Source organism: Hylobates moloch, unplaced genomic scaffold (assembly GCF_009828535.3).
Source record: "Hylobates moloch isolate HMO894 unplaced genomic scaffold, HMol_V3 SCAFFOLD_6, whole genome shotgun sequence".
In the NCBI taxonomy this organism is placed as follows: Eukaryota; Metazoa; Chordata; class Mammalia; order Primates; family Hylobatidae; genus Hylobates; species Hylobates moloch.
Genome location: NW_026652281.1, coordinates 118,072,226 through 118,090,628, shown reverse-complemented (window position 1 = coordinate 118,090,628; position 18,403 = coordinate 118,072,226). Strand labels below are relative to the sequence as shown.

Genomic DNA, 18,403 nt, shown 5'->3' with positions numbered 1-18,403 from the left:
AGGACATGAACAGACACTTCTCAAAAGAAGACATTTATGCAGCCAAAAAACACATGAAGAAATGCTCATCATCACTGGCCATCAGAGAAATGCAAATCAAAACCACAGTGAGATACCATCTCACACCAGTTAGAATGGCCATCATTAAAAAATCAGGAAACAACAGGTGCTGGAGAGGATGTGGAGAAATAGGAACACTTTTACATTGTTGGTGGGACTGTAAACTAGTTCAACCATTGTGGAAGTCAGTGTGGCGATTCCTCAGGGATCTAGAACTAGAAATACCATTTGACCCAGCCATCCCATTACTGGGTATATACCCAAAGGACTATAAATCATGCTGCTATAAAGACACATGCACACGTATGTTTATTGCGGCACTGTTCACAATAGCAAAGAGTTGGAACCAACCCAAATGTCCAACAACAATAGACTGGATTAAGAAAATGTGACACATATACACCATGGAATACTATGCAGCCATAAAAAATGAAGAGTTCGTGTCCTTTGTAGGGACATGGATGAAACTGGAAAACATCATTCTCAGTAAACTATTGCAAGGACAAAAAACCAAACACCGCATGTTCTCACTCATAGGTGGGAATTGAACAGTGAGAACTCATGGACACGGGAAGGGGAACATCACACTCCGGGGACTGTTGTGGGGTGGGGGGAGGGGGGAGGGACAGCATTAGGAGATACACCTAATGCTAAATGACGAGTTAATGGGTGCAGGAAATCAACATGGCACATGGATACATATGTAACAAACCTGCACATTGTGCACATGTACCCTAAAGTATAATAAAAAAAAAAAAAAAGCGTTGTGTAAACTTGCATTCAGCACCTCCCTCCTACTACAGACCCTCAAAACATGTACTGCTCATTTATTGAGCTTATAGTTCTAATTGTATATTTACTTGTGTGATTCTTTAATTATGATACATCTCATTCACTAGTCTGGATGTTCTAGCAGGACTGAAATTGTCTATTATATTTTAATATAATTTATTTCTAATACCTAGTTCATTGTCATTAGTATATACTTGTTGAAGAATAAATAAAAAATCTTTAATGGAAATATAGATGATACATTTCAGTTCAAAATAATAAGCAATTGTTTTTAATTGTGAGGGCATTTTTTGTGAAATAAAACATTACTCAATGAAAAAAAAAAAAAGAGTTTGCTGAACAACAAAGTAAATGATAGAATTAGTTTGTAACCCAAATAATAGAGGAGATATCCAGGTGTCCTTATGTAAAGAAATAACTAACTAAATAAGTGGGGGGGAAAGTAACAAGTTTTCCTTCCAGAAGAATTTTAATTAATGTAAAAGGAAATAGGGAAATAGAAAATCACCATTAGAATGCCACAATATTAATTGCCACAGGAAATATCTAGCAATGGATACTAAAACTGGTTTAAGCAGAAACATGATATTTTCATAGTTTCAAAGTATATCCCCCAAGTATGTATTAATTACAAAGAGAAAAAAGTAACTTTATAGTAGAGAAACATGGCAGACATTATGTTAACCGATAAAAATTAACATCACCTTAACATTACTGAAAAATGGCTAACATACTTAAAAATGGCTAACATGGTACATTTTATAAGTTCTTTACCACAATAAAAGAAAAAAAGATTAATATCACCAGTAGTATGACGTTGGCATCACATACCTGCTGACATGATGCACTGAAAAGGATACAATATCATTTCTGCAGTATTTTTCCCAATAATGTATAACCTCAGTTTAATAATGAGAAAACAATCCCAAACTGAGGGGCATTCTACAAATAACTGGCTAGTACTCTTCAAAATCTCAAGTACATGATAGACAAGGTAAGAGTAAGGAACTGCCACAGGTGGTAGAGACTAAGGAGCCATAACAAATGCTTTGCAGGATCCTGGATTGGATTCTTGAATAGAAAAAGGACATTAGGGGGAAAACTGTTAAATTTGAATAAGATCTGTAGTTTACTTCATAGAATTATACCAAGGTTAATTTCTTAATTTTGATAACTACTATGGTTATGTAAGATGTTAGCATTCAGGGAAGTTAGGTGAAGGATATACAGGAACTATCTGTAGTATTTTTGCAATTTTATGAGTCTAGAATTATTTCCTAATAAAAAGCCTTTTTGTACAAGACACTTTTCAAGGTTCTTGGGATATAGCTTTGAACACATATAAATAGTTCTAATATCACTTGACACTTTGGAGAGAGTAATTGTCCTAATTATTTCCATTCTTTGTCTTAATTTGCTGATGGAGACCCAGACTTAATCTTAGCTGGTGTATAGAGTTCTCTCCAAAAACAAGTGGCCTACTTCACATTCAGTGAATTGATATATTCTTATTTTAAGTTATCAGGTAGGATTGGAATTTTCTTGGGAACTTGAAGTCTGAATAAAGTTAGATTAGAGTGACAAAATTTTCACCTAAGGCAAAAATAAGAAAAATTGTGGCAAAATAATTTTTTATTAAATCGATACATTTTTTAAATTTAAAGCATGGTTTATTTTATAAGATTATTATCTTACCCTTTTTTTTTCTTTTTTGAGATGGAGTCTTGCTCTGTCGCCAGGCTGGAGTGCAGTGGCACGATCTCAGCTCACTGCAACCCCCACCTCCTGGGTTCAAGCAATTCTCCTGCCTCAGCCTCCCAAGTAGCCGGGACTACAGGTGCATACCATCACACCCAGCTAATTTTTGTATTTTTAGTAGAGACAGGGTTTCACCATGTTGGCCAGGATGGTCTCCATCTCTTGACCTTGTGATCTGTCTGCCTCAGCCTCCCAAAGTACTGGTATTACAGGTGTGAGCCACTGCGCCTGGCCTATCTGAACCATTTTTATATTAAAATGCCATTTAGTTTATGGAATAATGGTGGCGTGAAGTGGTAGGTTTTATTTCATTTCATGTGAAAAAATAAAAAGTTGACAAATCTACATCTTCTGTCCATTGTGTATGTGTGTATGTATGTATTCATGAACTTCACTGCTATTTGAATATCAAAGTCTTAAAGTCACGAATCTACACCATTTTCTTTCCCTATCCTTGACATTAAGCCAGCCTCCATTGATTATGTTCACATCATTAAGTGTAATGAAACACAGTTAATCCAGTAGCTTTTACTTAAGCATGTTTTATTAACTAATTATTGCTTACCCATAAAAATTAATTCTAGGCCGGGCATGGTGCTGTAATCCTATCACTTTGGGAGGCCAAGGCAGGTGGATCACCTGAGATCAGGAGCTCGAGACCAGCTTGGCCAACATAGCGAAATGCCAACATGGTGAAGCCCCGTCTCTACTAAAAATACACAATTTAGCTGGGCATGGTAATGTACACCTGTAGTCCCAGCTACTGGGGAGGCTGAGGCAGGAAGATCACTTGAACCCAGGAGACGGAGGTTGCAGTGAGCCAAGATCGTGCCACTATACTCCAGCCTGGGTGACAGAGCAAGACTTTGTCTCCAAAAAATAAATAAATAAATAAAAATTCTGTTTCCTTTTTCATTTAAAGGAAATAGAAATTTCAGCATGCCTTCACCAATTGGAACACAAATACACTGGAACACTATTCTATGTTTTGTGCAAGAAAATCCTTACTCTAAATCAGAATCATAACTCAATGTATGTAAAATATTTAATATTAAAAATAAAAGCAATTCATTGGTATAGTGCATTTGCTTCATCTATTCTTTAACATTTCAACATTGAAGGCAGCCATAGGTTACACCAGTTCTGCCCTAAGCATCTCCAACATTTAAAAAATAACAGCACTAAATTTTATTGTATTCCTGGCCAACAGGTAAACAGCCAGGTGGTGCCATTAGGTATTAGTCATTAAGTCCAAGAATGAAGTTTATATAAATAAATATGATTTGGTATATTTAAGAAGTGTTTTAAGAGATAATGCTCTACCCTTAAAACACCAGGTACAAACATTGTGCCCTCCCGTGCAGGAAGAAAGAGGATGTATTCTAGTGAGTCTGAATTTACACACATTTGTATAAAATAAGGCACATAATTAAAGTCTCATAAAGCACACTTTTTTTTTTTTTAGATGAGGTTTCACTCTGTTGCCCAGGCTGGAGTGCAGCAGTGCAATCATAGCTTACTGCACCCCTGAACTCCTGGGCTTGAGCAATCCTCCTCCTTCAGACTCCCGAGTAGCTGGGACTACAGGTATGAGCCACCATGCCCTTCTCTAAAGCAAACTTTTGACTTTCAAGGCACAGTTAGTAGTATTGGGAGAATCCCTGAAATATGTTAATGTTTTAACTTTGGCTTATTTTAGAATGAGAAGGCTCAGAATAGCTTATGAAGGCAAACAGTGGTGATCAAAGAGAAGCCTAACTTGTCTCCCCACTCCATTTCATTTTATGAATGATTTACTAAAAATGCCACTTTTTCTCAGTTTGCATGTGTTAACTTCAGAATACTCAGAGAGGAAAATGGCTTACAATCAAATCTGGTACTACCTGAAAATGTGTCTTTCCTTGATGCCACTTAATTAGTATTAATGAACTTTTTAATTTTAATGTCTTTATTTTATATTTGCTCTACAAACTACAAAATGGTTTACAATAAATGTTGTATACACTTAATGGCACAAAATAGTTTAGAGTGTTCTGTAACACTTACTAACTACAGCTGGCCTTATTTATTTGTTTATTTATTTTTATTTTTTTGAGACAGCATCTCACTCTGTTGCCCAGGCTGGAGTGCAGTGGCACAATCTCAGCTCACTGCAACCTCCACCTCCCAGGTTCAAGTGATTCTCTGGCCTCAGCCTCTGAGAACCTGGGATTACAGGTGTGTGCCACCATGACCGACTAATTTTTGTACTTTTAGTAGAGATAGGGTTTTGCCATGTTAGCCAGGGTGGTCTCAAACTCCTGACCTCAGGTGATCCACCTGCCTCCATCTCCCAAAATGCTACGATTACAGCCGTGAGCCACAGCACCCAGCCATCCTACTTTATTTTTATCCTCATCCACCCTCCATTTCCCTTTTTTCAAATAGATTCTCTCTGGGACTGCAAGGATAGACATCTGGATATGAAAGAGGGAGATTTGAGACTTGCCTATGGCTCCAGACAATCATTAAGAAATCAAATCTGGCTGGGCGCGGTGGCTTATGCCTGTAATCCCAGCACTTTGGGAGCCTGAGGCGGGTGGATCACCTAAGGTCAGGAGTTCGTGACCAGCCTGGCCAACATGGTGAAACCCCGTCTCTACTAAAAATACCAAAAAATTAGCTGGGCATGGTGGCACACGCCTGTAATCCCTGCTACTCAGGAGGCTGAGGCAGGAGAATCGCTTGAACCCAGGAGGCAGAGGTTGCAGTGAGCCGAGATCACGCCATTGCACTCCAGTCTGGGCAACAAGAGCAAAACTCCATCTCAAAAAAAAAAAAAAAGAAAAAAAAATCTACGTCGAATTTAATTTTGGAGAACATTCCTAAACTGAATCTCTTTATCCTTATGTCTGCCCTTATTCACATTTGCAAATAAGTGAAATCCTTTTCTTTCTCCATCCTTCCTTCCACCATGATTATTTGTGAAGACCACCATTTACCAGGCGTTTCCATGATTATGATTATGAATGATTGCAGGCAAGGTATTGATCAAAGATAATCACTCATCAGGGACAAGAATTTAGAGATTCCTGAATAATAAACTATATCTCTGCTGAAACCTAATCACTTCCCAATATATCAAAAAGGGAAGGTAGTTCTCTTCCCTACGCATGCATAACTTTCTACTGGAAAATAATTTAGAGGCAAATAAAAGGATCTCTCTATGGAACTAAGCATTTCCTGGGCCAGGACCAGTGAACTTCTAGGGGAAATGTGAATAATGGCTTATTCATTACTTGCTAGCACAGAGATGGAAAAGCAGAAGTTCCTACCATATACGCATTTATAGACGGTGACATTTCTTTAAACAGAATTCCAACTGGAGAAAGGGTTATAGATATATGACCTGGGGATCAAGATAACTGCTTTATATTGAGTAAGCCTAGCCTCACTCTGGGTTTCCCATTTTCACCAAACTAAGTACTAAAGCTGCAGTCTACTACCAGCTTTTGTTTTAATGAGGATGTAACAGCTTTGCATACCAAGTATAAAATTTTGCTTCTCTTCTGTCACTGAGGCTGTAAATAGGAGCTACATATAGTCATTAGATACCTGGTCGTGGCCCTCTGATCTCCGAGACGTATTCCTATCAGAATTTGGGGGCAAACTGGAGCCAGCCTCCGTTTTTATCTCCCCAGTGGCATGAGGGAAAGGGAAGTTGGGCATAAAGCGCTTAAGAAAGCGAAACTCACTATTACCAGTGCCAGTGGCTGAACATATTTCGTATGGACAAGGCTGAGATAAGGATCCATTGCCTCGTCCTTGTACCAGGTTGTTAGAGAAATTACAGTCATCATAGAAATGCTCTCGAATTGTGAACTTTTCTCTATATTTAATCTTTTGGTAGACCTGTATAATGAAGATCACTATGACAGAGAGGAGAAAGAGAAAGGAAAGGATGGCCAGAGAAATGATCAAATATTTAGTGGATGGATTTACCTTTCTAGAATGCTTGATTGGATCCTGGAACTGCAGATAGGGCTCTGAAAAGCCATCTACCAGCAGGATGTTGAGTGAGACAGTAGTGGAAAGAGCTGGTTGGCCGTGATCCTGAACAAGAATGATCAATTTCTGCATCATGGAGTCTCTCTCAGATATCTGCCGTAATGTGCGGATTTCTCCATTTTGTCTTTGAACAGAAAATAACCCAAGGTCAGTGGCCTTAAGTAGATGATATGAAAGCCAAGAATTCTGACCTGAGTCACCATCCACAGCCACCACTTTTGTCACCAGGTAGCCTGCCTCTGCAGACCTGGGCACCAGGTCATTGCAGGGCAAGGTGCCATTTTGCAGTGGGTATAAGATCATTGGACGATTGTCATTGTCATCTAGGACAACCACTCTGACAGTAACTTGGCTACTCAGTGACAGGAAGCCCCCATCAGTTGCCTTTACCACAAATTGAAAATCTTGAATGGCCTCATAATCCATGGTTCTCAGTGCGTAGAGCTTCCCATTGTCTGAATTTATGGATATGTAAGCAAAGACTGATAGATCTCCGTTTTTTGGAGGCAACAGAGAATATGTTATTCGGGCATTCTCACCCAAATCAAGATCCTCAGCATGGACTTTGCCAATAAAAACCGCAGGACTGTTGTTTTCTCGAACAGTCAAGATATAGGAATCTTCCCGAAATATTGGAGGATTGTCATTAACGTCGGATATTAGCACCTCTATCATAGTCTCGGTGGACAAGCTAGGTGGTCCAGTATCCATGGCAACAAGGGTGATATTATAGCCTGAGACCTCCTCCCGATCCAAGCTTCTGTCAGTGACCAGCGAGTAAGAATTCCCGAATGTAGGTTTGATTACAAAGGGAAGGTCTTCTCTGAGGAAGCAGGTGACTTTTCCTCCCACTTGAATGTCCCAGTCTCTAATAGTGAAAAGGGCTACTACTGTCTGTGGTGGTGAGTCTTCAGGGAGTGGGCTGGACACAGAGGAGACCATCACTTCGGGAGGATTGTCATTCACATCCACCACTTCTACCAGGACTTTGCTGTGGGCAGAGAGGCCTCCACCATCTGTAGCTTGAATGTCAATGTCGTATGTTTCAATGGCTTCAAAATCTAGGGGTCCCCTTAGTCGAACCTCTCCAGTTTGAGGGTCAATCTGAAACGTCTTGAGAATTGCTTCTGAGTTTTGAGCTAAAGAGTAAGTTATCGCTTTGTTGGTGCCCTCGTCTAGGTCCATGGCAGTCACCGTGGCCACCAAAGAGCCACTGGGGCTGTTCTCTGATACCTGGGCTCGGTACACCAGTCGCGAGAACTGGGGCACGTGGTCGTTGACATCCAGAACCACCACGTGGATGTGAGCTGTGCCAGACTTGGGCGGGGACCCGCCGTCCACCGCCGTAATTGTCAAGTTGACTTCAGGCTGCTCCTCTCGGTCCAGGGGTTTGTTCAGCACCAGCTCAACATATTTAGGCCCGTGGCTGCGGAAGCGGGTGTGCAGGTGGAAATACCCATTGGCACTCAGGGTGTAGTTCTGGAGACCGTTAAGGCCCACGTCCAGATCCTGGGCGCTCTGCAGAGGAAAACGTGAACCCAAGGGGGTGCTCTCCGGAATCTTTAAAAGCGGCTCCTTGTTTAGGAAAACTGGGGCATTGTCATTGATATCAAATACCCTGACCTCGGCCCAGAAGGACTGCAGCGGCTCCACCAGGACTATTTCAAAGTGCAGAACACACGGATCGGCTTTGCCACAAAGTGACTCCCGATCCAGTTTCTCCTTCACAAACAAATCTCCCGTCTTGCGGTGGAGCCGGAAATGCATTTTGTTGCCCTCGGAAACCAGCCGCGCCCCGCGCGCAGCCAGCTTCCCTACCTCCAGACCTAGGTCCTTAGCTACGTTGGCCACAAACGAGCCGCTCTCCATTTCCTCTGCCACTGAATAGCGGATAGTTGTCGCACCCCCCACAGATACGCACAGAAAAATGAGAAGAGATCCCACTTGCCTGTTTTGCAAAGATTTTCTACGCGCACCCGCCATCAGTTCTCACAAGCGCACTCTGCAATCAAAGCCAACTGTTGCGGATATACTTTCACTTTTCTGCAACAGGTTACTGCAACAGCTGCTCTCCGCTTCACTAGCCTCTAACTGCAGCACCACCAAAGGCTAGCCAAGCCCATTAAGCCGTTTTGCACTTGAAAGAAAATTTGCATTGAGCGACTCCACTCCCAGTCTAGCCAATGTATTAATAGATATGTTCTCATTCCGGAGAGTTAGGTAGAGGTTGAAAGTTTGTTGCCAAAGCAACAACAGACTCACCTGCTAATTCCCTTTGAGGAAAAAAAAAGTCCTTGGGAATTGAGAAGCCAGTGAGATTAGTCGTTCAAGCTGAAGTCATTCTATCTGCTAGCCGTCTGGAGCCACTGAAGCAGTGGGCGAACAGCAACAAGTTTAAGCTACATCTGCACGCTCTGCAGTCCATCCAGAGACCAAGAAAGAAGCACAAGGATCCTGCAGAGTCTTAAGGCCAAGCCAAATACATGAGGCAGGGAGCTGGAGAATGTGGAGGAAGTGGTCAGTAGGAAAAGGAAAGGGAACAAACAGTCGTCCTCCTTCAGAAACTTGAGGTCCAGTAGGTACACTGACAGGGGACTAAGCCAACTAACCTCTTGATTTGCACTACGCTATCATGCTACTTCTACGTATACACTCCCCACCCCCAAATATCTGTATACACGTGCACAAAGGGAGCAGCTGGCTTGTCACTTATGATTATAATGGCAGCAGTATTTATTGGATATGATTTCCATGTACTGAGACTATGACAAGTGATTTACATGCATTATTTAATTTAATACTTGCAACAACTGTACGGAGTAGACATTATTTAAAAAAAAAAAAAGACAAAGAAAGTGAGATGGGAGAGGTTATGTCAAGGTCCCCTACCTAGCAAATGTTAGAAATAAAACTCAATTTAATTTTGTCTGACTCCCAAGTCTATGCTCTTAATCAGTACACTACTCTGCTTCCCAGATAATATAATGAATAAATCAAATGAAGATAAATATTTGGTTTTGGATTTTAAAGCAAATAAAATAAGATTGCTTACACATATTGAAAATGGCCTAATAGAAATATAGGAGATATTTGTTGAGAGTTTCCTTTATGATCATAGGATAATAGAATGTTTAATAAGACATTTCAGAAAGATGAGATCCAGTCTCCTTCTCACCCACCCTCCACTTTAAAAAAAAAAAACAGTTGAAGAAACTAAGGCCCAAAGTGATGAAGTCACTTGCCCAATTCATACAGCTACTCATGGCAGCATAAGAACTAGAACTTGTCTTCTGATGCTGTCTCATGCTCATTACCTAAAACATTTGATTTCTCATTTGTGTTCAGTATTTTATGTCCCAGTGCTATACAATTATGGCCACTTAAGAGAAATCTAAACTATATTTTCCAATAGGAAAAAAAAAGAATGAAAATAGAAAGTGTACAGAACATTAATTACATCCTGACATGAGGGAATTAATGAATCTCTCAATCTCTGTCAGTTATTTTAACACCTGGCGTAAGTGTGCATCCTTAAACAGTTTAGTTTTGCCTCTTTTGAAAACTATATATCTTACTTGAATATGAAAAGAAATAAAATAAAGCAAAACTATATATCAAGTAAAGTATACCGTAGGTAATCCTTTGAATTTTGTTTCTTTCCCTCATTTTTTAGCTCAATGTAAGATTGGTGTTATCTTTAGCTCTAGTTCATTTATTCCATTACCATATAAAATTTCAATATATTGTCAATGTCCTTTAGCTAGAGACCATCAGAAACACACCTGTAGTTGAACAAAATTATATTTACTGACTTATTGTAACAAGGGAAGCTGTACACCATAGAGAATCATGGAGCATCTCAGTGAAAGGGTGTTAGAAAGAACATATATTTGGACTTGTGTTAGGTGATTTGGGGGAGGTTTGAAGCAGCGTGCTCTGGATTGGATGTCATCATAAGTGGAGTTAATTCTATGATGAGTATATTGATAATTCTTATATAGAAGGTGAGAGGAATGGGGTGAGGCTAACGCTGTGATTGGTAAATAAGCTGTAGTGACTAATATTAGCCAGGACAGAAAGAAGTTTGGGCATTTTTGTGGATTGGACAATACTCTATTTTGTCTGTATTTGGACACACTTATGGTGTGCTCTCGTTTTCCTCTTCCTCCGTCATAGTCATGGTGTGGCCTTGTCCGATACTGGTGTCCTATGAAATCATTTTTTGTTCAACAGAAGATCACTATGGCCTAGCTGTGAGTGTCAGGCCAGCTCCTAGCTCTCATGGACTGCTTTTGTCTTTTTCAGTACGAATGCAGCAAAATGCATTTACCTATTTTATTATTCTGCCGCTCATAGCATATCATTGTACATGTCACTTTGTGCACATGTATACACACATTTTGGGGGGATATCTACATAGAAGTAGCATTGATATCATAGGGTATGTTCTTTTCAGCTTTACATGATGTCACCAAACTGCTTTCTAAGAAGTTGTACTGGCCGGGCGTGGTGGCTCACACCTGTAATCCCAACACTTTGGGAGGCCGAGGCAGGCCGATTACGAGGTCAGGAGTTCAAGACGAGCCTGACCAACATGGTGAAACCCCGTCTCTACTGAAAATACAAAAATTAGCCGGGCATGGTTGTGCGTGCCTGTAATCCCAGCTACTCAGGAGGCTGAGGCAGGAGAATCACTTGAACCCAGGAGGTGGAGGTTGCAGTGAGCAGAGATCATGCCATTGCACTCCAGCCTGAGCCACAAGTGAGACGCCATCTCAAAAAAAAAAAAAAAGTTGTACTGATTTACACTCTCATCAGCAGTGCAACTTCTAGTTGTTCAAATTATTTCCAGCACTTAGAATTACTAGTCTTTTAAAATTTTGACCATTCTGGTGAGTGACTGTGTTTATATTTCATTGATTAATTTGCATTTCTCATTAATTATTGATGAAGTAGGGCACTATTTAATATATTTGTAGTCGTTGGAATATCCTTTTTTGGGAAGTTTTTGTTCAGTTCTCTTGCCTTTTTTTAACATTGCATTGTTTACCTTTTTTCTATTAATTTCTATTACCTCTTTCTGTTCTGACTATGAGTCCTGAATATATTAAAAAAGATGTTTATGCTTAGTCAATATACATAAACAGAGAATAGCCTTGAGCAATTTGGATAGAAAAAAATAGAGTATACTACCCACTAATGTTATTTAGCATCATCAAAAAGGCTATTGGGGAGGTTTTTTTAAAAGGAAATATTAGTGATTCACAAACTATGCAGAAGCTTCTCACATCCTAGGAAGTCTTAATACAGTCAATTTCAAAATAATTCATCAAAAAAATTGTAAGTTAACAAATACATTCTTGGCTAGGTGTGGTGGCTCATGCTTGTGATCCTAGTACTTTAGGAGGCTGAGGAAGGAAGACCACTTGAGGCCAGGAGTTTGAGACCAGCCTGGATAACATAGCAAGACCCTTGTCTCTACATACATACATACATACATACATACATACGGCATGGTGACAAAGCCTGTAGTCCCAGTTACTTGAGGAGAGAGCATTGCTTGAGGTCAGGAACTTGAGGTTACAGTGAGCTATGACTGTACCACTGCACTCCAGCTTGGGCGACAGAGTCAGTATCTGTCTCAAAAAAAAAAAAAAATTCTTATGAGGTGAAGTTTAAGCAATGCTGCTTTTCTTTTCTTTTTTTTGTTAGTTTATTTTTAACTGACAAAAAATTATATTAATCATGGACAACATAGTATTTTGTAGCATATTTATATTGTAGAATAACTAAATTCAGCTAATTAACATATATATTACCTCACATAGTTATTATTTTTGTGGTGAGAATACTTAACATCCATGTCTTGGGCATTTTTCAAGAATATGGTACATTGTTATTAACTATAGCCACCATGTTGAACAGTAGATCTTTTGAACCTATTTCTCCTAACTGAAATTTTGTATCCTTTCGGCTCTCCAACCTCTCCTTCCTCATCCCAGCCCCTGGCAACCACCATTCTACTCTCTAGTTCTATGAGATCAACTTTTTAAGATTCCACGTATAAATGAGGTCACACCATTATGAAAAACAGTATAGAAGGTCCCCCCAAAAATTAAAAATAGATCTACCATAGAATCCAGCAATTCCACTACTGAGGATATTTTCAAAGGAAATGAAATCAGTATGTTGAAGAGATATCAGCACTCCCATATTCATTGCAATATTACTCACAATAGCTGAGATATGGAATCAGCCTAAGTGCCCATCAGTGGGTAAATGAATAAAGAAAATGTAGTATATGTACATAATGGAATATTCTTCAGCCTTCACAAAGAAGGAAATCCTGCAATTTGTCACAACATGGATGAAAATGAAGGACGTTATGTTAAGTGAAATAAGCCAGGCACAGAAATGCTGCTTTTCAATTCAATTCCTCTGAATCTTAATCTGTTTGGTTAGCCCCAGGTGATTTATTAATATCTGCTAGATGGAATTAAAATCCAAAATATTTTCTTTTTCCTTGGAAAATGTTAAGACCTTTAAACATGGGGCAGTTTTTTTTTTTAAAGCCTGTATTCTTTCTGGTGAAGGTAGAATTGGGAGCCCACTGACTAAATCTATAGCATCTTAGCTTGTAAAGTCAGGATCAAAACCTACATGTTGGGAAGAGGGACAATCCACAGTTAGTAGGATATCATGAAGTTTTGGGAGAACAAAAATTCATTTCAAAACTGTATCTTAGTACTAACTTTTAAACTTCAAAAATCTTATTTTGAAATATTTCAGAGTTTTGGAAGAGTTACAAGAGTGTTTGTAATAACTTATGACTTACCCATTGGCTTACCTTAACTAAACTTTAATAAGGCTTCTCTTCTCCTGACAGGTCCCTGAACTTTAGCTGGCCCCAAAACTTGAGCAAGCTCTAAAAAGCAGAACATCTCCCACTTAACAGTTTATTCTGAGAACTGGCCAACCACAGGAGGGAAAATCATATCTCCAGTTAAAGTGCCCTGATCATGCCATCTGCTCATCCTACCCCCTTTGCCCTGCTCCCACACAAAGTTCCTGCTAGCCCTGTTTATATCTTCTTTTTTTTAACTCTTTTTTTTTAATTTGATTTTTAGACATTTGAAGATTTCTGTGGTCAGAGGGTCTGTAATAGCCTTTTTTGAATAAAGCTGCTCCTTACCTAAGTCCAGATTTGTTTTCACTGAATATAATAATAAGTGACCATATTACTTTCACCTAGATTTATCAATTTTGCTACATTCGTACACTTTCTTTTTCATATTTATCTATTACTATATTATATAATACATTATAATATATATACACATACATTATTCAAAAATAGTTATCTCTTCCTCAATTTTTATGGGAGATGTATACCTCTCCACTCCAATGGTGCTGAGTTTAGCTGCATGATATGCTTTGACTTTACATTGGGTTCACTATACTTCCCTACCTCTTGAATTTGGCGTTGGCCATATGAGTTATTTTGGCCCTCAATGGGATGTTAAGAGTGTTGTGGGTTGAATTTGTCCCCCAGAAATATATGTTGAAATCCTAACCACTGGTCCTTGTGAATATGACCTTATTTGGAAACAGAGTCTTAGCAAATGTAATCAAATTAAAATGAAGTCAGACTTGATTAGGGTGGGCCCCAAATCCAATGACTGATGTCCTTATAAGGAGAGAGATTTTGGAGACTCATGGACACACATAGGGAAGAAGGCAACATGGTAACAGAGACAGAGGTTGGACTGATGCTGCTACAAGGATTGTCCGCAACCACCAGAAACTTGGTAGAGTCAAGGAAGGATCTTCCTCTATGCCTTCAGGGGGAGTGGAACCCTGCTGACTTCTTGATTTCGGACTTCTAGCCTCCACACCTGCAGGAGAATAAAATTCCACTGTTTAAAGCTGCTCAATTTGTAGTCATTTCTTATGGAAGCCCTAAGGAAACTAATACACAGAGTGAAGCAAGTTGTGCCTTGAAATGTGCTTGCATAATTGGGCTTGTCCTTCTGCTCTTCTGCTACCTTCATGAGAACATTCTCTGGATAGCCTGTTGATAAAAGAATGATGAAAGACACATGGAATAGTACTGAACACAACCTGCATATTGAAGCGGAGCATGGCTGATCTCAGCCTAAATCTGCTGACCCCAAGATGCATGAATGGCAATCAATGTTGCTTTGAACTACTAATTTTTGAAGAATTTTGTTGCACTACATTCTATGACAATACCTAACCTATGTAATATGTAAACATTTTATTTTGGCATAGTTAGCTGCAGACATTATGATATCATTCCTAAATATCTCAACAGGTACCTCTTACAAACAGGGACAGTATCCTTCGTAACCTCAATACAAATTATCACACTCAGGAAGTTTAACATGAATACAGTACTATTATCTAATACATACTTCATATTCTAATTTCCCCAGTTGTTCCAAGTATGTCCTTTGTGCTTTTTTTTAATGTATGATACAATCAAGGATTGCACATTGATTTTAGTTGTTATGTTTCTCTAGTTTATAATTTAAACTGAAACAGAGAAAACATTTTTATGATGCTGTTTTTTAATGACACTAACTTCTTTGTCATGACACCACTATTTTTATTTATTTATTTAAAAAACTTTTATTGTAGGTTCAGGGGTACATGTGCAGTTTGTTATATGGGTAAACTCATGTCATAGGGGTTTGTTGTACAGATTATTTCATCATTCAGGTACTAAGCCTGGTACCCAATAGTTATTTGCTCTCATCCTCTCTCTTCCCACCCTCTACCCTCAAGTAGGCTCCAGTCTCTATTGTTCCCCCTCTTTAGGTCCATGAGTTCTCATCATTTAGCTCCCACTTATACATGAGAACAAGCAGTATTTGGTTTTCTGTTCCTGTATTAGTTTGCTAGAGATAATAGCATCCAGCTCCATCCATGTTGCCATAAAAGACATGATCTGGTTCTTCTTTATAGCTGCATAGTAGTCCATGGTGTATATGTACCACATTTTCTTTATCCAGTCTATTATTGATGGGCATTTAGGTTGATTCCATGTCTTTGCTATTGTGAATAGTGCTGCAATGAACATTTGTGTGCATGTGTCTGTATGGTAAAATGATGTATATTTCTTTGGGTATATGCCCACTAATGGGATTGCTGGGTCAAATGGTAGTTCTCTTTTTAGCTCTTTGAGGAATTGCCACATTGCTTTCCACAATGGCTGAACTAATTTACACTCCTACCAACAGTGTATAAGTGCTCCCTTTTCTCTGACACTTCATCAGCATCTGGTTGTTTTTTTTTTTAACTTTTTAATAATAGCCATTCTGACTGGTTTGAGAGGGTATCTCATTGTGGTTTTAATTTGCATTTCTCTAATGATCAACACTGATGTTTTTAAAGAGTTGTTTTACTCTTTATTCCTCAATTTGGAATTTTTTGTTGTGTTTACGCTTGGCTAGATTGAGGTTAAATATTTTTGCAAAAATACCACATAAGTGATACTGTTTTCTTCTCAATGTGTCACATCAGAGGGCATATGATGTCATTTTATTCCATCATTGGTGATATTAAGTTTGTCAGTTTGGTTATAAAATGGTGTCCATCAAATTTTTCAGTTGGATAGGTACCTTTAATTCTTTTTATAATTAATTAGTGATCTGTGGAGAGATTTGAAACTATGAGGATATGCTATTCCCAAAACAATTTTATTAACCATTGGTTTCCAACATCCATGAATGATCCTTGCCTTGAATAAATACATATTTGTATATATATATTGTATAAGTGTATGTGCATACATATATCTATATGGGATCATGAGACTTACACTGTCAATACATTAATACAGGTATCTTTATTTTCCTCCCCTACTTCATATTTTGTATTTTCCTTGTCCCAAAGTGAGAAGCCTTAGTTCACCACAGCATCAATATATTTACCCATCAAAATAAATCTCAAGATATACATTAAAGAATTTTGGAATTATTACACTATTACCTAAGTGCTAATTAATTTTTTTGAAAATCCACTCAGGGAGGCAAGAGAAATGTAGTTAGTCTCATATTGAATAACAAATTCTTTTTACCCAATGTTCTTCCCTTTAAGACTCTACATTTTCTGCTTATAAAATTAGTTTAGATCAAAATTAATTCTAACATTAATGTAAAATATATTGTTTATTTTTATTTATCTTTAAGTCATAGGTTGAAATGTTTCTGAAATAGTTCTGATGATAATTTTTTCACTATTTTCAACTTCTTTTAGAAAAAAATACCTTAACTAAAATATTGGAGCATCTCTTCTGATTTGTTGCTTCTACTATTGTACCCAAAGTTCAGGTAGTTTTAACATTTTAATATTGATAATATTTATTGTAATTTTTACAGGCAGGTTAATATTTGGGGTCACCTCTAATTTTCATTCATATATACCTTTAAGCCTTAAAAAAGTCTATTTTTAGGAGTAGATGTATTTTGAAACATTGAGGTCACACCTGCAGTTGTAAACTTTAGTACTATTTTAAAATTTTATTCTTCCATTGTGTCTTTTCATGCATTTAAGGTTTCTTATTCATATTAGCAGAAACAAGATGCTTTGGTGGATAGAAATCCTTTTTAGGCAGCTCAGTTTATCGCAGCTGCTCTTGATCTCTGCTCTTAAATGACAATGCCTCTTATTGCTCAACCTGTGCATGTGTGTATAAAGTTTCCTTCTCCCACAGTAACACAAGAAGCCATAATATAAACCAATACCACTTATAGACTAGATTTGTATTACACACTTGTTTAAAACAGATGTCTTTCATCTTCTTACTATTCATGTTTTTTTCATATTGGTAGAATAGGCTATGGATGTCTTTCCATGAAATCTGACAAGTGTTTGGAAACGTCTCAATTTAATCAAATAGAGACTATATTAGAGTGATAATTCTTTCCCTTAATAAGCTCTTATCAATTTCTCCTTTTTATAAGAAAATTCAGTTAACACCAAAATCAGTACCTACATTTTTACTGAAATTAATATCTATTCAACAAAATTTTGTTTTAAACCTTAAAACAGAAATGGTAACTTTTATGTTAAGTAACTATGCTATTATATTTTTATTCTATGTTAAGACCCATAGAAGCGTAAATGAGAAAATAGCTATAAGAAAAGCAAATACTAACTGGGTTGGTTGACATATAAAGCCAAATGTGTCCCAGGATGGGTCTTTTTTCTGAGAGTGGTAAGCTTGTTTGCTTGGGAAAGAATTTTATTTCACTCTCAACTTGCTAGAATTGATTTTACACTGTAACCCATACATCTGAACATACAGTAAGACTTTGAAACAACATTTGAACAAGGTATTTCCCCTATTTTTTCTTGCTATTTATCAAGATCTGTACTTACAAAGCAACTTAAGGTTTCCTCATCTGAAGCTGGATGTATGTAATTCACAGTAACTTAATCATCACTGTGTAAAATAGTGTAAATAATATACACAGACTAAAAGTAATAAACATACCATAAATTTTCTGTATTTTTAGCACTCTGATAGTTTATATATTAGGCTTGGAAAAAATTAAAAAACAAAAGTTTTCCTCCTAGAATTCCCACCACCTCTTACCAATTCCTAAATATAGTCACGCTTTTTATCTTCCAGAAACTGAGATGAGAGTAGTACTCTCGGCTAAACTTCCTGGAATATGTTTGGCTAACAATATAGTGCTTCCTTAGTATTTCTTTCAGT

At 38.0% G+C, this 18,403-nt stretch overlaps 1 protein-coding gene across 1 annotated transcript; it reads right to left on the bottom strand.

Annotated features, from left to right (window-relative positions):
- Nucleotides 1-6,183: 6,183 nt before the first annotated feature.
- Nucleotides 6,184-8,640, bottom strand: PCDHB1 (protocadherin beta 1). The gene has a single exon (XM_032158134.3). It carries the CDS (start codon nt 8,638-8,640, stop codon nt 6,184-6,186), a length of 2,457 nt encoding a protein of 818 aa, XP_032014025.1.
- Between the last annotated feature and the right edge of the window lie 9,763 nt (nt 8,641-18,403).